General features: G+C 38.6%; 2 protein-coding genes and 1 non-coding gene across 3 annotated transcripts; 2 read left to right on the top strand and 1 right to left on the bottom strand.

Annotated features, from left to right (window-relative positions):
• Positions 1–1,390: 1,390 nt before the first annotated feature.
• Positions 1,391–8,398, bottom strand: LOC140012804 (uncharacterized). The gene is made up of 13 exons (XM_072061117.1): positions 8,353–8,398; positions 6,634–6,768; positions 6,295–6,444; positions 4,952–5,857; positions 4,759–4,837; positions 4,414–4,642; positions 3,938–4,282; positions 3,581–3,700; positions 3,306–3,434; positions 2,958–3,197; positions 2,653–2,833; positions 1,585–2,226; positions 1,391–1,521 (listed from the first exon to the last, which is right to left on the bottom strand). Exons 1-13 carry the CDS (start codon positions 8,396–8,398, stop codon positions 1,391–1,393), a joined length of 3,333 nt encoding a protein of 1,110 aa, XP_071917218.1.
• Positions 6,118–6,224, top strand: LOC113705109 (small nucleolar RNA R71). The gene has a single exon (XR_003451757.1). It is a non-coding gene; the product is annotated as a small nucleolar RNA R71 (small nucleolar RNA).
• A 10,131-nt stretch (positions 8,399–18,529) lies between the features above and the next one.
• LOC113703316 (putative receptor-like protein kinase At3g47110) lies at positions 18,530–22,756 on the top strand. The gene is made up of 3 exons (XM_027224642.2): positions 18,530–21,349; positions 21,880–22,295; positions 22,522–22,756. The coding sequence occupies exons 1-2, from the start codon at positions 20,140–20,142 to the stop codon at positions 22,284–22,286; spliced, it is 1,617 nt and encodes a 538-aa protein (XP_027080443.1). The 5' UTR covers positions 18,530–20,139; the 3' UTR covers positions 22,287–22,295; positions 22,522–22,756.
• Positions 22,757–24,094: the final 1,338 nt, after the last annotated feature.

Below are 24,094 nucleotides of genomic sequence, written 5' to 3'. Positions count from 1 at the left end.
TCAACGAGATTAGCAATTGAAAGCAACGGTCAGAATATCCCCAAGAATTCAATTAGATTTACCCCTTTGAACAAGCAATGCAAATGGCATAGATGTCTGTTAATGGCAGAAAGTCCCACCAGCAATTGAAAACGAATGAAAACAGTGGACTACCTCCACGATGGCTGAACGGCGATTGCGGCTGGAGTAGGCAGCGGTACGTGACCAGTGGCGTGCGAAGTAGCCATGCAATGGGCTGCTGCTGCTGGGATTGGAGTCGCCGCACAAGGGTGGTGGCATGCGAAGTGGGAGGAACGAGAAGGCGGCGTCGGCTTGGGCTCGCTGGGGTGGCTACGTGAGTCGCGCGGCGAGGAGCCAGCGGTGGTTAGAGGCGGCGTCGGCGTTTGGCGAACGCCGAGGGGAGAGATGAGGAAGCTCAGGGAGCTGGTGGGCCACGGCTGCGACTCTCTGCTTAGGCGTAAGACGCGGCAGCGTGCGAGCTTCAGCAGTGGTTGCGTGCGCAGAAGGCGATGGTAAAGGGTTGGAGTGGAGAGGAGTTGTGCGCGCGGAGGGCTGTGGTGCCGTGACGAGTCCAAGAGACGGCGGAGTGCGACGGTTGGAGCGAGCTGATGGCGCTTGGTTGAGCTGGTGGTAGTGCGGCGGCGCGCGATGAGGAAGAGCGCGTGACTTTGGAGGAGATCTGGTGGTGGAGTGGTTGGAGCTAGGGAGCGGCAGGCAGAGAGAAAGGGCTGGTGGTGGGCTGAGCTGGAAGCAAAGGTTGGCGGCGTGCGTCGTTTGTGGAGAAGAATATGGCGGCGGCGTGAAGCTTCGGGTGACACAGAGGAGAACAGGGGAGAAGAAAGAAAGAAGAAAGAAGAAGAAGAAGAAAGAAAGAAAGAAAAAGAAAGAAAAGAGGGAAATTTTTTTTTTTTTATTAAAACATTAACTTTGAAAATCTAAGCTACGGAAAAAAATTTCTATTTTTTTCGAATTAAAGAATTAATTAATTTATATTTTGTTTATTGAATTTTTTTTTTATTTTTTTATGAAAAATTGATTAATATGAACCAGATTTATTTTTGGAAATTCAAAATTAGAGACTAACACGAAATCAATAACAGTTTTGAGTTTTTTTTTTAATGCTTACCTTTCCCGCGAACGTGACGCGGGCACGTCATGAGAGCAACAACCCTTCTGTCCATGAGCTTTCCCTGCGACTTGACGCGGATGCGTCATGACAGAAGAACACCTACAAATCACCAAAAACGAAAATTAAAACCCGAAATCAATAAAATCAAGAAAAACATATTGAAACTATCACAAAAAACCAAACAAACAATCAAAAGAGATTGTGTTGCCTCCCAATGAGCGCCTCTTTTTAATGTCTTTGACTAGACATGGCAAGGTGTCACTAATTGGGACACGGTGGTGCATCTAGACTTATCGTCTCCCTTTCTCCACTTGAAAAACCTTCGTAATAATGTTTGAGACGGTGCCCATTCACCACAAACTTATTGTCTGTCTTAGCACTCTGGATTTCAACTGCACCATAGGAAAAGATGTGAGTAACAATAAAAGGTTCAATCCAACGGGAACTTAACTTACTTGGGAAGAGTTTAAGCCTGGATTGGTACAGGAGGACCTTCTGACCGATTTCAAAGGTTTTCCTTGAAATTTGTTGATCATGAAATGCCCGGCTTCTCTCCTTGTAAATTAATGCATTTTCGTACGCTTCGTTCCGAATCTCCTCCAATTCTTGCAAATCCAACTTCCGTTGAGCACCGGCCTCTTCTAGATTCATGTTGCATTGTTTTATTGTCCAAAAAGCTTTGTGTTCGAACTCGACTGTAAGGTGACACGGCTTCTCAAATACCAATCTATACGGTGACATCCTTATAGGAGTCTTGTACGCCGTCCGATAGGCCCAGAGTACATCTTCCAACCGTTGACTCCAATCTTTCCTATCGGGGCACACCATTTTCTCCAAGATGGACTTAATCTCCTGATTCGATACCTCCGCTTGACCATTGGTCTGAGAGTGGTACGACGTTGAGACCCTGTGGAGTACACCGTACTTGCGAAATAACGCAGCTACGGTCTTATTGCAGAAATGCGTCCTCATGTTACTAACAATTGCCCTTGGCATCCCAAAACGCACAAAAATATTAGACCTGATAAAATCTGCAACTACTTTCGAATCATTTGTCCGGGTGACCTTAGCCTCCACCCATTTAGACACGTAATCGACTGCCAATAAAATATACACAAAACCAAATGAGGTAGGAAAAGGACCCATGAAATCGATACCCCATACATCAAAAATTTCAACAAAAATTAACGGGACTTGGAGCATATGATCTCTACGGGCTATATTATCTACTCTTTGACAATGATCATAAGACTTACAAAACACATACGCATCTTTAAACAGAGAAGGCCAATAAAATCTACTTTCTAACACCTTATGAGCAGTTCTCTTGGGTCCAAAATGACCTCCACAGGCAAAAGTATGACAAAAAGTTAAAATTGATTCTAATTCAGCCTCACTTACACATCGCCTCATCACCTAATCAGCGCATTTCTTCCACAAGTACGGGTCATCCCAGATGAAGTACTTGGCATCGCTCTTCAATTTATCCCTCTTCGATTTTGGTCAACCTGCAGGAAAATTACCTGTTACTAGATAATTGACTAAATCGGCATACCAAGACAATTGAGAATTTAGAGAAAATAAATGCTCTTCAGGGAATGCATCCTTTAATGGCTCGTTCTCCTCTCCAACAGGTATACGACTCAAATGGTCGGCTACTAGATTCTCTGACCCTCTTTTATCCCTTATCTCCAGGTCAAATTCCTGTAGGAGCAGTATCCACCTTATGAGTCTCGGTTTTGCATCTTTCTTGGTCATTAGGTACCTTAATGCTGCATGATCAGAAAATACACAAATATGACCTGAATTTATCTAAAGCAAAAATAACTGCAAGAAGCTCCTTCTCAGTAGTGGAGTAGTTCAATTGAGCTCCATTCAAGGTTCGGGACGCATAGTAGATGACGTGAACTGCTTTTCCCACTCTTTGCCCCAATACAGCTCCTACAGCATGGTCATTGGCATCACACATGATCTCAAATGGCAAACTCCAGTCAAGGGGTTGGATGATCGTGGGTGAGGTTAACAGCTTCTTTAACTTGTCAAAGGCTCTCTCACACTTGTTATCGAACTTGAAAGTCACATCTTTTTATAAGAGTTGGAACAACGGGGTTCCAATCTTCGAGAAGTCCTTGACGAACCTTCGATAGAATCCTGCATGTCCAAGAAAAGAGCGCACCTCCCGCATACTCGCGGGGTAAGGTAAAACAGATATAATGTCTATTTTAGCCTTGTCAACCTCAATGCCTTTAGAAGACACAACATGACCTAAGACTATCCCATGTTCAATCATAAAATGACATTTTTTCTAATTAATTACGAGATTAGTCTCTATACATCTTAACAAGATCAATTTCAGGTTATCCAAACATGTATCAAAGCTATCACCATATACACTAAAATCGTCCATGAAAACCTCAATAATTTTCTCCACATATTCTGAAAAAATCTTACCATACACCTCTGGAATGTTGCAGGTGTATTACACAACTCGAATGGCATCCGTCTATAAGCAAAGGTCTCGAACGAGCACATAAAGGTCATCTTCTCTTGATCCTCTGGTGCAATTGCTATCTGAAAATACCCTGAAAATTCATTCAAAAAGCAATAGTAAGCCCGACAAGCTAAACGTTCAACCATTTGGTCAATGAAAGAGAGAGAAAAATGGTCTTTTTTTGTGACGGCGTTCAGCCTACGGTAGTCAATACACTGCCTCCATCCAGTGGGTTTGCCCACTAGCACGAGTTCACCCGTTTGGTTGGCCTCTACTGTCACTCCTGTCTTCTTTGGGACTACCTGGATCGGGCTCACCCAAGAGCTATCTGATATTGCAAAGATGATCCCTACATCTAGTAGTTTCAAAATTTCTTTCTTCACCACTTCCATCATGAGAGGGTTAAGCCTCCTTTGAGCTTGCCGTACCGGTTTGGCATCCTCTTCAAGCCTAACCTGGTGCATACAGATGGAGGGGCTGATTCCCTTGATGTCTACGATGGTCCAACCTATCGCTTCTTTATGCTCTCTATGGACTCGAATCAACTTCTCCTCCTGAGTTTCCGAGAGTGCAGCTGAGATGATCACCGGAAGTGTTTCGTTGTCACCCAAATACGCATATTTCAAGTGCTCCGACAGGGGTTTTAACTCCAACACATGTGCCTGCACCACAGATGGTAATACCTTTTGGTGAGGTTCGGGAATGAAAATAGGTGAAATTTCGTACCTTTTTGTTGAGGTTGGCAATGAGCGAATGTCCATATTGTGCATTTCAAATCTTCACTCCACTCTACCTCAGGAGTCATCTCCAACTCGAGGTGCTTGGTTAAAGCAACCTCCAACTCATCCCTGCCAACAGTTTCAAACACTTCCTGCACCGCAGGGTCAATAGCACTCACAAAGAAAACCGAGCTAAAGTTGGAGTTTGAGGGGTATTTCATAGTTTCAAAGATATTAAAACGCACAATTTTCCCATCAAACTCCATGGACAAGGTACCCTTATTAACATCAATTTTGTTTGTGCTGTGGTAAAAAAGAGTCTACCTAATAACAAAGGTGGGGGATCGGGGGAGTGATCATCATCCATATCAAGTACATAAAAGTCGGCTGGAAACACCAAATCATTAATTTTTACTAACACATCTTCAACCAACCTATCAGGATATGCATTAGTTCGGTCAGTTAATTGAATGATTATTCCAATTTCTTTTAATGGACCTAGGTTCAGAGAAGCATAGATAGACTTAGGTATTACATTAATTGACGTCCCTAAGTCCAACATGGCCTTCCTAATCACAGTGTTACCTATCCTATAGGGGATCGTGAACATACCTGAGTCCCCGCACTTTGGTGGAAATTTCCTCTGTAGGACCGCCGACACATTTTCCCCAATAATGACTCTTTCATCTCCCCTCAGCCGCCTTCGATTGATGCACAGGTCTCTGAGAAACTTTGCGTACTTCGGCACCTGTTTAATTGCGTCTAACAGGGGAATATTAATCTCTACCTTACGGAACACCTCCAAAATCTCCTTCTCCTTATCCTGCTTTTTCGGTTTTTCCAACCCACTAGGAAAAGGCAGCGGGTTAGTCTTAACTGTGATAACTGGGTCCGGGAGTACCTTTTGATCTGTGCCATTACTGTCCTCTTTCTCAAGCTCATTTTCGATCTTCTCCTCATCCTTGTCCTTAAGAATCACCGGCTCGGGTCCTTGGACTTCCTTGCCACTCCTCAAAGTCATTGCACTCACATTTCTCGGATTCAACTTAGGTTGAGATGGCAACTTTCCTTGAACCTGGGACTCCAAACAGTTGATCGAAATGGCCATTTGATTTACTTGAGTTTGCAGTGATTGCACTTGTCCCAGTTGATTCCTCATGCTTTGCAGGTCTGAATCCGTCTTTTGTTGATTCGCAAGTAATTGCTTCATCATCTCTTCCATGGACGGACTTGAGTTCGAACGGAGTGGTGGTTGGCGAGGCTGGTACTGCTGCTGGTACTTTTGCTGTCTATTTGGTATGAAGTTGGACTGCCGATTCCCTCCATAACTTAGGTTGGGATGATCTCTCCAACTAGGATTGTAGGAGCTTGAGTAAGGGTCGTACTGCATTCTTGGCGCGGGTGCGTGGCCAGCCATGTTCACCTGCTCTGCAGTTTCTTCCTGAACCAATGGACACACTTCCATAGCATGACCCACGGCAGCACATACCCTACACACTTTGGCTTGTGAGGCACTTCCTACAGATAATTGTCGCACGAAGGATGTCAATTCAGAGATTTGCTGCTGGATGGAGGATGTTTCTACCTCATTCACCCTACACGTTGGGACATCCTCCCTCGTACCAAATTGCTGCGAATTCTCAATCATTCCTTCAATTAGTTCTCATGCTGCCCGAGGAGTCTTGTTCACTAACGCCCCTCCACTTGCAGCATCGATTATACTCCTGTCCCTGAAGAGTAGGCCCTCATAGAAGTATTGAATGAGCAGTTGCTCACTTATTTGGTGTTGGGGGCACTTGATGCACAGCTTCTTGAATCTCTCTCAATACTCATAGAGGGACTCGCCTGGATTTTGCTTGATACCGTAGATCTCCTTTCTTAGACTTGTAGTTCGAGACGTCGAAAAATATTTGTCCAAGAATTTTTTTTCAGCTGGTCCCACGTGGTGATACTACCTGGTGGCAGGTAGTACAGCCAGTCTTTTGCAGAGTCCTTCAAGGAGAAGGGGAATGCCCTCATTTTTATTTGCTCTTTTGTAATACCTGGGGGCTTCATGCTGTTGCAAACTATATCAAACTCTTGCAGGTGTTTATACTGCTCCTCACCTGGTAAACCATGGAATGATGGCAAAAGATGAATTAGACCAGATTTTAATTCAAATCAAATGTTATCATTTAAATTTGAAAAAGTAACGCATAGAGGTTGCTGATTTAAATTGGAAGCAGCCAACTCCCTTGGTGTTTATGCATTCGCCATGGTGACTTCCTCTTGGTCAGAGTCACTCGAAGTGTCACCAAACGAATCTGTTGGGTTAACTTCTGGCTCAGGTCTCTGAGATGCAGCACTGGACTGCTCCTCTCTGAACTGTCTGGTTTCCTTTCTCGTTCTACATACGGTCTTCTCTACTTCAGGGTTAAAAACTAATTCGCCTGTACGAGAAGAACGAGGTATAAACTAGAAAAATACCAGAAAATTAGAACAAAATTGGAATTAAAAAGAAACAAATAATTAACGCCAGTCCCCGGCAACGGCGCCAAAAATTGACAGGTTGTCGAAGCCTGTGCACTAATAAAAATAAACCTATTTGCCAATTAAAATAACCAAAACCCAATTCCAAGTACTAGAGCAGGGACTCTAGGTGTGCAATGGGTTACTCGATTCATCCTGTTTCCGAAGAGTTTGCTTGATCCGATATATCCGAATGGGATGACTTTTTCACAAATAAATATTAATTTGTAAACATGGCAAGTAGGGTCGTATCCTCAGGGACTGGAGGTATTTGTCTCTTTTGAAATAAAAAAAAAATAACACAGGGGGTGATTTTGTATAAACGATGACAAATGACAATTCACTAACTAAAATGATTGACTAACTAGAAGATAAATGACAATTCACTAAACTAAGAATAACAATAATTAAAGGTTTAAAACAATTAAAACAAGAAAACAATTAAAAATAGAATAGGCAACTAAAATCAAATGGCAATTCACTAAAGATAAGATAATAATAATTAAAGGTCTAGTCAAGAAATAACTTCAGCATGGTTCACCTAATTGATCATCGATGCACAAGCAATTCCAATTATTTATTAATAAATAGGTTATAACTGCCAGAAAAACGATGACAGTCAACCCCTCCTTACTGTATCGGTGATTAAGGTATGCCCGTTAATCACTGCTGTAATTGAGAAATAATCCTAGGTACGCCCAAAAGATTTAATTCTCCAATTGCCTTACATATTAGAAGAGCTCTATTCTAACCAAATAACGCACTACCAGGGTTATTTCAGATTAGCCCGCGTATCCCCCTGACACAAACCCAATCGTGCCAGTTGTCATTAATTCAAGGCAATTAAACGATTACGGATTTAAATGCCCTAATTGACAATAGATTACCCAATCAACTAATTATCCGGATCCTAGACAATCAATTAATTAAATAACCACAAGCATAGCAATCAAGGAATATGCGGATACCAATAAATAAAAGGAAAAGATTAAATTAAATCGATCTCACAATTTTTAGGTGAATCAAAACATCCGTTGTTTCTTGACTAGACAAAAGGGATTTAGTTCATCCCTGACAAGAGAGACCCATGCAAAATTGATGCGACACGCGCGGCCATCGCCTTCGTTTGGGAGAACCCAATTCGTTCGAATAAATGAAAGGAAGAGCAAGCCACAGCAATTGATTCAATTGTTTCTAATTGTCCAAGCATGCGAGAAGAAAACTACACCGGGATGGGAAATGAAAAAGTCAAAGTGAAACAACTACAGAGATTCATTCAATTCTCCATTTGCTCCTAACATCCATGAAGGAAGAAAGAAAACTACTAAGAGGCCCCACTAAAAATGAAGAAGAAAAGTCAAAAGCTAAAAACTCCAAAATAGTGCCAACCCTCTGCAAATTCTAGTTTCTATCTACTGCCTACTTCTGATGGTCTGTGGTGGTCCCCCATCCGAAGAAGACTTCAACCTCTTTTTTCCTTTTGAAAGTTGTCTTTCGCAAATTACCAGAAAGGGCCGCATCTTCTTGTTCCAAAAATGCCCCCAGATGCATGCTACTTGGGCTCTTTCCTTATGATTGCCAAATTGGTATTGGTTTGGTATTTTTATTCTATTCCCTGAAATAAATGTAAATTACGAAAAGTGAGTAGAATCTACTAATTAATTCACATCAGGTCAGGTAATAGGAAAAATTAATAATAAAATAAATGAGAAAATTGCAACCTATCAGGAAATGCAATATAGGCATAAACACAACCTGTGCTACAGATGTGGGGAAAAGTTTGGGGTAGGCCATCAATGCAAATATGGAGGATTGAACTATTTAGATTTGGATGAAGGGGAGGGAACTGACTTTGAGGATGTAAAAGAAGAGCAAGATGAGCTTACAGGCAGGGTAGGGGAAATGGTTGAGGTGTCATTGAATGCTCTTGCAATAGCAATAAAGAGGAAATCTATTATACTGTTAGGCAACCTGGGAGGAGTACCCATCAAGATTCTTGTAGATACTGGAAGTTCATATAGCTTCATACACTATGGACTAGTTAAGCCTCTTCAACGTCCTCATCAAGCAGTCAGTCCTTTTACGGTAACCTTGGCTAATGGAATTGACATAACCAATGGAGCAATCTGTCCAAATGTCAGGTGGCTGATACAAAATTATCAGTTTCAGTTTGACTTGAAGATAATGGAATTGGGAGGATGGAACATCATCTTAGGGGTTGACTAGATGTGCCAGTTTAGCCTTATCACTTTTGATTTCCATGCACTCAGTATTGCCCTTAGTAGTAGGGGTGATTTATTACATCTCCAAGGCTTCATTAATCAGCCTATAATGGAACTGGTGAGGGGTAAGGATCTTAGGGTTTTTATACAAGAGAAGGAAAGGAGCTCTGCCTCACTACAAGTAGAATCTCAGAACGATCAGGAGAAGGATATTCCAGAACAGGTAGCATCAGCTCTACAACAATATCCTCGGGTGTTTGCAACTCCAAAGGGATTACCCCCTGAAAGAGAGTTAGATCACCAAATTATCCTTAAACCAGGAGCGAAGCCATTCAAACTCAAACCTTACAGGTACCCCCATGCACATAAGTTTGAAATTGAGAAATAGGTTGCTGAAATGCTTACAAGTGGAATTGTTAAACACAGTTGTAGTCCCTTTGCCTCTCTTTGTTGTTGGTTAAAAAGAAGGACAACTCTTGGAGGCTATGTGTGGATTATAGAAAACTAAATGAGCTCACTGTCAAAGACAGATTTCCTATCCCAAACATTGATGAATTGTTGAATGAATTGCATGGGACAAAATATATGTCTAAACTAGATCTTAGGGCTACTTATCATTAGTTGAGAGTCAAGACAGTTGACACACATAAAACTACTTTCCAAACGCATGATGGCCACATTGAATTCTTAGTAATACCCTTTGGACTGACTAACGCACCAGCTACCTTTCAATCCCTGATGAACAAAATATTTCAACCATACATGAGGAAGTTTGTATTGGTGTTTTTTGATGACATTTTGGTTTACAGTCCTATCTTGGAATCACATGCACAGCACTTACAGATTGTGTTGGGAGTCTTAGCTGACAACCAGCTTTACTGCAAAAGATCTAAGTGTTCTTTTGCTCAAACTTCAGTGGGGTATCTAGGACATAGAATATCTGAGGATGGAGTGAGTATGGATACAACTAAGGTAGAATATATTCAATCCTGGCCTACTTCAAGCACAGTTAAGGAGTTGAGAAGATTCTTGGGGTTAACTGGATATTACAGAAGGTTTAGTAAAGGATATGGGGCTATTTGCAAACCATTAACTCAGTTATTAAAGAATGAGGGTTTTGTGTGGAGTCACAATGCTCAAATAGCCTTTAAAGACCTCAGAAGGGCCATGATAACTGCACCAGTCCTCAGAATGCCAAATTTTGAGCTTCATCTTATGATAGAGACTGATGCATGTGGAATTGGCATTGAAGCAGTCTTGATGCAGCAAGGACACTCCATAGCTTTTCTTAGCAAAGCTTTATCCCTCCCAAAATTTGGGAATGTCTGTCTATGAGAAGGAACTGACGGCGTTAGTATTAGCAGTGACCAAATGGAAACACTACTTAGTTGGACACCACTTTATCATCAAAACTGACCATCAGGCTCTCAAATATTTATTGGAATGGAGGCTTACTCACCCCATACAGCATAAATGGCTTACCAAATTATTGGGCCTAGACTATGAGATCTAGTACAAAAAGAGGTTTGATAATAGGGTAGCTGATGCCTTGTCTAGGAAAAGGATGGAAGGGATCTGTGATAAGCAAGAAGCAGTGAGCTACCTTTGTGTCCTTTCAGCAGTACGACCAGCTTGGATGAAGGAGCTAACAGAGAGTTATAATAGTGATAGTGTGGTCCAAAACAGCATGCCTCAACTATTGTTAGATTCCAATGCTTGTTTACGATACCAACTGGAGAAGGGTTTGCTCAAATTCAAAGGGAAATTGTATGTAGGAACAGCTAATGGAATCAGGCGCAGTTTAATCAAGGCTTTACATGATTCAGCTGTAGGAGGCCATTTTGGTCAACGAGGGTGCTTGCAGAGGGTGCAGTCTCTATTTTACTGGCCTAGTATCAAACAGGATGTTATACAATTTGTTTAGGCTTGTGACACTTGCCAGAGAAATAAACATGAAAATGTTCCCTATCCGTAGTTGCTGCAACCACTTCCAGTTCCTCAACAGGCTTGGACACATCTGACTATGGTATTTTTTGAGCAGCTTCCTCTCTCTAATAGGTATGACACTATCTTGAGTAGTGGATCGTTTCACTAAGTTCAGTCACTTCATGAAGCTGTCCCACCCTTATTCTGCACAGCAGGTAGCTCAACTATTCCTTGACCATGTGTATAAATTGCATGGTCTGCTTGAGTCTATCACTTCTGATAGAGACAAGATATTCATCAGTAAATTCTGGCAGGAGCTTTTTCGTACCATGGGTATTGGTTTGCACTATAGCTCATCCTACCACCCTCAAATAGATGGCCAGAGTGAGAGGGTAAATCAATGCCTAGAAAATTATCTCAGGTGTATGTGCGATGAACATCCCTCATATTGGAGTGATTGGTTGTCTACAGCTGAACTATGGTATACTACAAATTTTCACACAAGTCTGCAACCCATACCTTTTGAGGCTTTATACGGCTATAAGCCAGCGTATTTCCCATTAGGACCCTTTCATGATAGTATAATTCCTGCAGCAACTGACATGGTACAAGAGAGACTTCAAGTTCCATCAAGTATCTAGGATAACCTTGACAAAGCTTAGAACTGAATGAAGCATTTTGCTTATCAACACTGGATGAAAAGGACCTTCCAAGTAGGAGATTGGGTATTCCTGAAACTACAGCCTTATAGACAGCAGACAGAGGCTATCAGAAGGAAATTAAAATTATCTGCTAAGTACTATGGACCCTTCCAGGTCATAGAGAAGCTTGGAGCAGTAGCTTACAAGTTACAACTCCCTAAAAGAGACAGAATTCATCCAGTATTCTATGTCTCCTTATTAAAGAAGAAGATTGGCATTGCTTAGGACATTGAACCTACTCTTCCTGAGCTTGATGCCTCTGATCAGTGCATACTATACCCTGAGAAGGTACTGAAGAGGAGAGCTGTTATGCGTAATTCTCAACCAGTCATTCAATATCTGGTAAAATGGAATAATTTATCAAAATCAGAATCATCTTGGGAAGACAAAAGCTTCATTGATAAACAGTTTCCAGGTTTTCAAGCTTGCGGACAAACTTGACTTTAGCAGGGAGGGAATGTCAGGCACAAAAAAAAAAGGATAAAATGTCGTTGTATAAGGACTGCTATGTGTTTTGATCATATGGAGCAAAATAAGCAAAATGACATAGTTGGACTTAATCTAGTAGCTTTATGTCCAGTTAGTTAGAGGAATAATAGAATTGTATAAATAATTCCATTTTCTTGTAACCAAATTGGCATGAGTAATAACAAGATTCATTTTCTCTCTCTTCCTTGTTACTCTTTCTTCCCTCTTTTTCTTTTTCTCTGCTCATTTCCAGTTTCTCTCTCAAACACTTTTCCACTCTTGCTCTGCTAAGCTTCATCCAACCTCTCATAGATTTCTTGGCCTGACAGCCCCTTCTGGTTTTTCCTTGGCCCATTTGGACCCATCCCCTCTTTCTTAATATAGAGTAAGAATAGGCGTAGAATAGAACAACTATCATGTCGACAAAAAAAAAAGGCCAATGTATTATGTAATTGGAAGAAGAATATGCCAATTTTGAAACTAAAAAACCAAGTCCACATTTTAAGGATTTTAATTAAATTGTGATAGACATACCACGTTCGAGACAAACATCATTCCTTCTCCTATCATTCCCCATACAAGTCAATCCTAAAACTTATCATAACTCTTGTGCAAAAACAAAGAAAAAAATTAAATGCTAGATGACCTAGGAAAATGCCATTGAGTAGATACCAAATTGAATGTGCTACCTTTTAGTCAGTGAGATAAAAGGCAGAAATTAGACGAATGGAAAATATGAGGCACCTAAGCTTGAGAAGTAATCAAATTCGAATTGGGACAAAAATTAAAAAAGGGTCTCAAGTGAACAAAATAAGAAATTTAAAAAGGTTTAGTGGTATGGTTTGCCCAATGTAAGCGTCCAAGTGCTTCATAACATCCCTATCATTCATGTGGAAAACTTTCAGTTTCAATGCTAGTCATTTTACGGGTCATGAATCATGATTCATGTATCTAGCCACTAAGTTACCCGTCGTTATTCATTCATATGAGTAGGGCTGTCAGTGGGTTGGGTTTGGATCCAGACCCGACTCGGATTCTATAATTTTTTTCAGGTATGGGTTGAAAAATAATTCCAGTACCTGCACCTGGATCCGTACTCGTTTACTCTAACAAAAAAATAGGTCGGATACGAAATATATGATTTCGATCCGGATCCGAACAATACATTAATAATTATAAAATATAAAAATTTGTAGATACATTCTTTTACTAAATTAACAAAATTATTCTTTTACCAAATTAACCAAATTACCCGTATCCCAAATGAAGTATCTAAGAAATTAGGATTTGGAAGAGACAAACTTGTTTGATCATAAATGTATTCATCACAAGTTGCATATAAGTGCTTTTTGCTAAATATTTTGAGATCATGTTAGATCTTTTTGCTAATATGGATAAAAGAAAATGAATGATACATGTTGGGTTTTTTATTTCCGGGTAGACACGAATCCGACTCGGGACCCGTCGGACCCGGTTCTGCAATCTTAAGTACAAGACCCATCGGGTATATGACTTGGGTCCGGATCTAGTACATTAAGATGGGTCCGAGTCAGGAATTTTCAATTCCGATCCAAAGCCGACCCATTGACAGACCTACAGATGAGTATAGAGTCAATTGAGAGTCCTCTTTGATGGTGTGTTTTTTGAATACTTATTTAAAATTTTACTATAACTTAATATCATTATTCTACAAAAAAGATGTTGGTGTTTGTCTATAATATAGTGATGAGTGAGCCTGTTTGGTTGGTGAGTTTTTTAGGTGATTTATCTAAAATTTTACCTAACTTATAATAGAATTTATATAAACCCATCCCTCCCAGCGGCATTACACTTGGACTTTTTCTTCCTTTCCTTCCTAGGTTAGGATCTTTTCTATTGGATTTCTCTCAATTGCTCTCTCAATTTATTTATAAAGTCAATGGTCAAAATGGTTATTAAACTATTCACAATGGCATGGGTTGGCCACCAAATTTTTTTTTTGGCCAAAAAAGTCACTCAACTCTTCAAAATGAGCCTTCAGGATCATTTTGACCAATTTAGCCAGTAAACCAACCAGAAAAAAAACAAACTTGACCTACTATTATAGGTTCTCAAGGGTAAAAACACAAATTTTCTTTTAAAAAAACTTTAGGGGTTTATCCATATTTTGGCCAAACTTCATAGTAGGTATATGCAATTAACAAAAAGAAATCACAAACAATATCATCTTCTTCCTCTTCCTCCTCCACCACCCAACTACCCACCTACTGTAATTGTTACACAACCCACTCTCTCTCCTTCCCTATTGTCCCCTCCTCTCCCTTACTCCTCCTCCTCTTCCCTCCTTCCCTTGCAACCAAATCTAAATTTCAAGATATCAACTCCGTGGAACCCTCGAACTAGGTAATGAAGAAATCATAGGCTAAGTAGAGAGAAATAGCAAAAACCCATCTCTCAGCTGCTTCATTCTATCAAGCTAAAACTATATGAGCAAAACAGAAAAAAAAAGCCTCAAATCTGTCAAAAAGTCATGCAAAGAGGGAAAAATGATGCCATGGCTGCAAGTCCTAGTGCATTTGAACATGGATAGCCCATTTCAAATAATGCCATTAGGGGTTTGCCCAGCCAAGTTACAGGACACGTAAATTTGATGCCCAATTTACAACTCAAAGAGGAAGAGAAGTATCATCACAGCCTCGTATCAAACAAGAAGACAAAAAAGAAAACGATGACGATGACGATGACGGTGATGATCTTGATGTAGGGAAAGAGTGAACTGATGAAGTATTGCTTTCTCTCTTCTTTTCTTTTTTGAAGGGCTATTGAGGGAAAATGAGGGAATGGGAAGGGAGGAAGGGAGGGGGAAGGGAAGTGGAAGAGAAATGGATGGTGGTTAGGAAGAAAGAGGATAGAAAGGAGGAAGAGGGGAAGAGAGGAAAGAAGTTGGCGGCGAGTGGTGAAGAGGGAAGAGAAGAGAAGGTGGCAGGAAGGTAGCAGAGGGTGGTGCTATGATGGAGATTGAGAAAAAGAGTAAGGTGGCATTATTTGGACATTTTGCCCCTAAAAAGTTGCAGTTCTGGTTAATTTAGCGAAAAGTGATCTAAAAGTCTCGTTTTAACGAGTTGAGCAACTTTTTTGACTAAAATAAAATCATGTCCAATTCATGCCATTTTGAATAGTTTAGTGGCCATTTTTGTCATTTACTCTTATTTATGTTTAAATTTAGATAATGTTATAATATCATGTGATTATGTCATTACTTTCCTTTTGATCTCTAGATTAACAAACAAAAAAATAATATTTTTTGAGAATATTTTGACATTTAGTTTACATAAAATATTTGAACGGTGAAAAATGGGTCATTATTGTGACAAAATTTGCAATGATTAATCGAAAGGCAAAACATGGTCAATTTTATAAAAAATTTTATGTACAATTAATGTGAGTAATGAAATATATTATGAACAGTATTGATTTTTGAAAATAAATTTTAAATTAATTTTATTGAAGGGGTAAAAAACCTGGGGAGCCCCTAAAATATCACTGTTTTCACTTTTAGCCCTTGATCTATTTTTTGTCTCCAATTGACCCCTAAACAATTAAAAGTTCATAGTTTAAGAATTTCTAACCATTTTAGACATAAGTCCAATCGGAACTAAAGGGCATCTTTGTCCAACCTTAATCAAAGTATCGAGACTTAATCAAAAGCATCAATAGCAGGAGTAGAAGTATTCAGAAAAGAAAACCCTTCATTTTCCTTAAACTTTGCATCAAATTTCTCCACAAAATGCCCAAATTCATTGATTACATACTTGAAAGAGACATGAAAAATCTGATGAAACATTGGCCACTTAAGTATGAAATCAATGAATTTGGGAATTTTGTGAAAAAATCTCGTGCAGAGTTCAAGGAGAATGAAGGGTTTTCTCTTCTCAAGATTTCTACTCCTATTCTCAATACTTTTGATTAAGTTTGCGATACTTTTAATCAAGGTTGAACAAAAATGCTCTTCGATTCTAGCTGGACTAATGTCTAAAATGGCAAGAAGTTTTTAAATTATACACTTTTAATTGGTCAAGAGTTAGTCGGAGATAAAAAAAAAAAAATAGATCAGAAGCCAAAAGTGGAACCAATAGTGATAGTTTAAGGGCTCTCCAGGCATTTTACTCTTGTAAGAGTGTAATGGAAAAAATTTCTCTTTAATGCAATGGAGAGAAGTCTAGTCCCTCTCTTCTACTTGCCACCCCTTGAAAAAAAACTCTTACTAGAAAATTATAGTGCATAGAAAACTCTCAATAAAAATCCTAAGAAAGGGAAAATTAAGCTTTTTGTCATTTTTAATAATGATGAATTGATGACATTTCACATTGATTTATCTGGTGGATTCGATCTCAAACTAATGGAGAACAAAGTCCACCTTGTAAGACTACAGTTTCATTTGGATTAGCTGTTTTTTACGGTATTTTTAAAATATTTTACTGTAACAGTGTACATGAAAAACTTTTTACTATAGATATTTTTCGTGATATTTTTGGAGTTACTTTTGGGATATATTTTGGAGTATTTTTAAAATTTAAAAATTTTTGTGATATTTTTTAAAAATTACCACCACCACCACCCCCTTCCTTCTCCTCCTTCTCTTTCTTCCTCCTCCCTTCCTCCTCCCATTTTTCTCTTCCATTTCTTTTCTCCCCTCCTCCCTTCCCTTTCTCCACCATGCCTCACCCCTTCCCTTTTCCCGCCACGCCTCACCCCTCCCCTCCCCCCCCAGATTCGGTTGAGACCGGATTGAGACCTCCGGTCATGACATTTCGACATTTTACGATCTGGTTGTGGCCAGATCATAACCTCTGGTCGAGGCCAGATTTAGGGGGGAAAGGGAGGGATGAGGCGTGATTGGAAAGGGGAGGGAAAGGGGAAAAGAGAAGGGGAGGAGGAAGATCGGAGAAGGAGAGGAGGAGGAGGAAGAAAGAGAGGGAGGAGAAGAGAAGGGAGGGGACAGTGGCAGTGGTGGGTAGGAATAGTGGTGATGGGTGGTGGTGATAAATGGAAGAAAAAAAAATGGTGTATATTTTATATTTTATTTTTTTTTGTATATTTGGAATTGTTTTTGATATATTGTATAAATATGGTATTTTTTATTGTGTACTACTGTAATATTGTACATGAAAAACTTGTTTTCAAAAAATGAGAAATCCAAACGCAGTAGACGGAAAATACCGAAGTTGTTGAATGTTACACACACATCAACTATTCATATTCGATTTAGCAGAGTGTAACCAAATGTGTGGTATATTCAGATGATGCTATTTATTAAAAAAAAATCTCAGAATTGATGTTTATTATCCATCTTCTGTCAAAGTCGAATTTAGTCGTCTACGAATTGGGAAGATTATTGATCATCTCTGATACACTATATCAAACAGCAGAATGACTAGGAAGTTTACTTGTACAAGCAAATACTCCTGAACAAATGGCCCGTAAGAGGTCATACAAGAGATCTTTCTTGACTTGGTAAGAAAACCTTTAAAGTTTACACTGGCTTTTCAGATTAACATAATTCACGAAATTCCTTTCTTTTTCTTTCTTTTTGGGTAAATCATAAGAATCCATTCGATAACATTTTACAGATGTACACTTAGGATGCGTTTGATAAAATTAAAATTTAAAAATTAAAATTTGAAATCTGAAATCTAAAGTTTGAATATATTAAATTATTGAATTATTAAGTATTAAATCAAATACATTTGAGCGTATATCACATTCAATGATAACTGAATACCTTATCATTGATTTTTGAAAGCAAGTTTTTCCTACGAAATTCAGTACCATTTATTTAATTTAGATGTTCAATTTTTGGTTATCAAATACATCTGAACATATTAAGAACTGAATTAATTAAATTTAAGTACTAAATTGGATTATCAAACATGGCCTTACTTTGGCTCAATAAAATATCAATGAAAGGTTGGCTGAAAATAATTCTTGCTTTGATAGTAAGTTCTAGGTTAATGTAGTTGAGGGGAGAGTTAAGTTGGATTGGATGATAAAGTGGGAGGGATTGTAAGTAGGAGGTCATGAATTCAAAACTTTCCACTTACCAAAAAAAAAATAATTTTTTTTGAGGTGAAAATTAATTAGTCAAATGAATGATCCATGATGCCAAACATTAGGAATTCAACTTCTAATTGTTTCTGATCTCCTTTATAGGTACTCTTTCACGCTTTCTAATTGTCACAGTCGTTATGCATAAATGCAAAACTGTAGGCTGCTCGCTGACCATTTCTGTATTAAGTTTTGACAACGAAGTTTACCTAATTTTCCTTACAGTTGTACCAATAAAATTAAGTTCATTTGTACCAAAAAAACAGAACAACGAAGTTTAGCTCAAACGTGTTCCCAATCAATCTTTTATCATTCACTCATCAGTTTGTTGCATATTAATCCATCTTTGCCTTCACAGCTGAGGAAATTTTCAATTTCAAATACCATGTGGGCATTTTGGACATCAAGATTAGCAAACATTTTTCTACTGCTCCAATTTGCCATGAGCTTTCCAGCAATCCACGTTTCACTTTCAGCTGCATAACAATTTCAAAATGAGACTGATCGCCTTGCTTTGCTTGAATTCAAGCATCAGATATATGACGACCCGTTTGGAGTGCTCAATTCCTGGAACCACTCACAACACCACTGCCAGTGGGAAGGAGTCACATGTAGTACTCGACATCAAAGGGTCGTAGCCTTGACTCTGATGGATAGGCAGTTATCTGGAACTATGTCTCCTCACGTCGGAAATCTAAGCTTCATGCGGTTCATCCAGCTTGGGGAGAATCAATTCCATGGTGAGATTCCCCAAGAATTCGGTCGACTCTTCAGGCTAAGAGTTTTGAACCTGTCAAGTAACGCACTCGGTGGAAAAATCCCAGCAAACCTGAGCTACTGCTCACAGATGATAACTATTAGCTTAAACAGGAACAAGCTCGAAGGCAAAATTCCAATTGTTCAGCTGAGCAATTTGAAGAAGCTTGAAAATTTTCATCTTCATACGAACAATTTGACAGGTGAGATTCCCTCCTCCATCGGGAACTTATCATCACTTGCTCTAGGCTTCAACAATCTGGAGGGAAATTTGCCCAGCGAGATGGGGCTCTTAAAAAAATTTGCTATATTAACAGCTGGAGGAAATAAACTATCTTGTATAATCCCTGCCTCTATCTTTAATTGTTCAGCCATTATTGCCATTTCAGTACCCGCCAATTCCTTTCATGGCAATCTCCCAACCAACATAGGTCTCACCCTTCCAAATTTGGAAGGATTATATCTCGGGGCAAACAAATTCTATGGAAACTTTGCAACTTCAATCACCAATGCTTCTGGCTTGAGGTACTTGACCTTTCCAGAAATAAGTTTGAAGGCCAAATTCCAGCTAATTTAGGAGATCTCACAAATCTTATAGTATTTGATCTTTATGATAATCTCTTCGGCAGTAAATCTACCGGAGATTTAGATTTTGTTGCATCATTGATCAACTGCAGTAATCTAAGATCTCTTTCATTGAGTGGCAATGAATTTGGTGGTAATATACCTAAGGTCATGGCCAATCTCTCAAATCAACTGGCTGAAATGTACTTGAGAGCAAACCAACTGTCGGGAACCATTCCAGAAGGAATTGGAAATTTTGTCAACGTACATATTCTTAGCCTTGAAGAAAACTCTCTTTCTGGGGCCATTCCAAGAGATATTGGTAAATTACAAAATTTACGTCGTCTGCGGCTAGACCATAATGAATTTGCAGGACAGATAGTCTCTACTTTAAGTAACAGCACCACCCTGTACCATCTGGATCTATCAACCAACCATTTTGAAGGGGGCAATGTATTTGACAATGTTCTTGTGAACTATCAAAATTTGCAATATCTGGATATATCTCAAAACAATCATCACTGGAATTATATCACCACATTTTTTGCAGACACAATCATCGCTGATATATATGAAATTAGGTGAAAATTCGTTTAGCGGTTCTCTGCCGCCTGAAATTGGAAAGCTTATACATTTGGTGGATTTCAATGTTTCCCACAACCACCTTGTTGGAGATATACCCTTGTCACTTGCTGATTGTTCAAATCTGGAGAATCTTTCTATGCAAGCCAATTTTTTCCAAGGTACAATTCCACCAAATTTGGCTTCTTTGAAGAGCATCCAGCAATTAGACCTTTCAAGTAATAAGTTGACTGGTCCAATACCAAAAGAACTTGAGAAGCTCCAATTTTTGAGATACTTAAACCTTTCCTATAACGACATTGAGGGCGAGATACCAAACACAGGATTTTTCAGCAATGCGAGTCAAATATCATTGATTGGCAACAACAAACTCTGTGGAGGCATTCCAGAATTGGAGTTCCCACCTTGCCCAGTGATTAAGGGGAAAAACAGAGGAAAGCTTAACGTTATCATATTGCTGTCCATTGTTTTACCTGCAACTCTGGTTCTCGGTATATTGTTGTTATATTTCTTGGCATATCAAAACAGAGAAAGAAGAGTGGCAGCCCGGGTCTCTAGCATGTCCACAAGAGTCGATAAGCATTTACAAATTTCTTACCATGAACTTCATCGTGTAACTTCAGGATTTTCTCCGGAAAACTTAATTGGCTCAGGTAACTTTGGAACTGTCTATAAAGGAAGGCTAGGAGAACATGGCAATAAGCTTGTAGCGGTCAAAGTTCTTGATCTTCAAAAGAATGGGGCTTCCAAAAGTTTTAAAGCCGAGTGCAAAACATTGAGAAATATTCGCCATAGAAACGTCGTCTCTATCATGAGTTATTGCTCCAGTATTGATTCCAAGGGTCATGAATTCAAAGCTCTAGTCTATGAGTTTATGGAAAATGGGAATCTGGACTTGTGGTTGCATCCTTCAGAGACAACTGATCAGGCAACAAGCTCAAGAAGCCTTAATCTTCTTCAGATGCTAAATATTGCAATTGATGTGGCTTCAGCATTGCAATATCTTCACAACCACTGCGAAGCAGAGATTGTTCATTGTGATCTAAAACCAAGTAACATTCTTCTTGACAATGATCTTGTTGCACATGTGGGTGATTTTGGATTGGCAAGGCTTCTCCCAAAACCCATCAACATATCTTCCGAGCAGGGAACCAGCAGTACTATTGCTATTAAAGGAACAATCGGTTACGCAGCCCCAGGTAAATACAAATTCTTATGGTCACTTAAATTGTACACAAACTATTAAGGTTTAGACATACAAAAAAACATAGTACTATTATTTGGCTCTTTAACTCATTCTTTATTTCATTGTGAAGCGGAGTAAAGGACTTTGGGAGATACAATATCTGATTCTCTTTATTTTATTTTTTTTCCTTCTCAATTTTGTCATGTCACACTTTCTCTCCATTCATCTCGTTTAGCATATTTAGAATAACTTTTTAAAATCACTTTTAACTCATTCTTTGATTTTTTTTAATATGTATATATACATATACATATATATATATATTGTTCATTTATCATTTATCATTTTCAACCGTGGATTTATCATATCATTTGATAATTGCATGAATAATCAAACTCATAGAGTATAGGTTAACAAATATATTCATATGGAAATAGCCGTAAATAATTGATTCAGTTTATGTCCCTTAAAATAATTTTCCCTTTACTTTTTTAGGTTTTCTTGTATAACATAACAATAATATATCTAAAAACAAAAATACAGAGTATGGAATGGGTGTTGCGGCATCAACTCTGGGGGATGTCTACAGCTATGGAATTCTTTTGCTAGAGATGATCACAAGGAAAAGACCAACAGATGATATGTTTATGGACGAGCTTGATCTACATAATTTTGTTAATAGGGCCTTGCCTGGACACGTTTATGAGATCATGGATCCCTTGCTTCTTTCTAAATCAGGAGATGAAAACAAAAGAATGACTCCTAGAGGGGATAAAACTGATGGTGGAAGAGAGATGGAGTGTGTTATTTCCCTGTTGAAAATCGGGCTCAAATGCTCAGAGAAATCGCCAAATGATCGGATGCACATGAATGAAGTTGTCGGAAAATTACATCATATTAAGGATGTTTTTCTTGGTGTCAGGGCATATCAAAAAAATCTTGAACCTTAATAGCCACAGGTACATACAAGAATTTAATACGGTTCAGAAGTTGAAGTTCATTTCTTCTATTTTAGATGAGCAATTTTATTATTGATATCGTCTTATAAGCTAACTCATTCTATTATTCGGAATCTATTTTAGCTAAAAGAAGAAAAAAAAGGAAACAAAGCAAAAGTTTATGTGTTGTTCGCATGGAAAAGGATGACTTCTTTCTGGTACTAATGCATAAAAGCTTGATTTGCAGCTGTTTGTTTGTTGGTCTGAATCTCCGAACTGAAGTTGATGAGTTGATGACGAAATTGGATGTTTTGAACAACATTATGGTTTGGGTCTTATGCTTCTGTAATTTACATTATGTAATAAATTGTACTACTTTATTACAATGCATTGCATACTCTTGCTTCTATTAAGCATGCCCTTCCATATGAATGATGAGAACGACACCAAGGGATAGAAGGTGGGAATCAATTGTACGAAAATTACGTTGCAGCATTGCCAGATGATCGGCTGCCTTCACTTTAGACAATGTTTCTGATCACTTATTCGGATGAAACAAAACTTTGAAGAGTTGTTTGATCATTGACTATAAGATACGATTCCTAAATCACAACTATTCTAACTGCAGAGAATTGATTTATTGCAGAAAATCATTCTTCACATTTTAGAATACTCTAAAACTACTCTCTATTGTTTTAACCAGTTTGTCATATTAGTGTACATTGTAGACAAACAAACTTTGCCTTATCCTAAAGGATATATATCCTTTGTATTGAACATTAATAGAAGACAAATCTAGCATAAGAAGGAAAAGTGATTGTACAATTTACAATTTGAAACCTTTTCTTTCTTTGTTCATCTTCCTAGTATTTACACCAAAGTCTCTAATCCTTGCAGAGTAGACATGCATGTACTAAAACACAAGCTTAAAATTATAGACTTCAAAAAGTAAGTCAGCACAGCAACTGTTTTGGTCCTTCCTATCAAGTAGTTGAATGAAATGGATATAGACCATCAATATTTTGGTCCTTCCCCCTTATTGCAGAGACAAAGTCATTTAGCAGACTGACTGTTATAGACCTGAAAGAGTAATAAATTGTTAATTAGAAGATGAGGGAAAAAAATAAAAATAAGACTTTAGGTCAAGAGAGGAGAATACATTTTCTCCAATCTCAGATAAATTATTTGTGCTAATTGACAAAGTATTAGCTCAGTTTCCTGTGCTTGTGAAGACTTAGAGCAGAGCAAGTAAGCTGCCGGCTACCAAAAGTCACGAACGGCAACACTCTAATTGGCTTCCAGTGTTCTACAAAAGAACAAAAGTGGGAAAACAATAGGGTTAATTGCATTAAGCCCCCTAACAATTTGGTCCCAAAATCACTTCGTCCCCTGACGAATCACTTTACCCCATGGATTGAATGTTCAGTGAATCAACCCACTTACGTTTAAGTTAGCAATTGTAATTTACCATCATGAATTGTGATTACGGTTGCGCTTAGCCCTCCTAAAGACTTATTTACATAATTTACCTCTAAATTCATGTTTATGGAGGAATTAAACTTAATATTAAACTTATTTTCTTTTTTCATATTTTCCTTTTACGTCTTTGCCTTTTTTGTTTTTTATCGTTTCGATTAGTTCTACGTCCTTGCAACACAATTACCATATAAATGATTGTAATGTAAAGTTTAGTTTTCTTTATTTTCTGCACATCATTCTTTTGTTTTCGTAGAAGTTGCTTATTCATTAATGATTATTCACAAACTCCAGAGTTAACTTTGTTGTAACTTGTAGTTAGTTTAGTTTGTTGCTTGTATCAC

The sequence above is a fragment of the Coffea arabica genome, chromosome 8e, assembly GCF_036785885.1.
Source record: "Coffea arabica cultivar ET-39 chromosome 8e, Coffea Arabica ET-39 HiFi, whole genome shotgun sequence".
Taxonomy (NCBI): Eukaryota; Viridiplantae; Streptophyta; class Magnoliopsida; order Gentianales; family Rubiaceae; genus Coffea; species Coffea arabica.
Note: the sequence above shows the minus strand (reverse complement) of the source record. Positions and strands in the feature narration are given on the sequence as shown.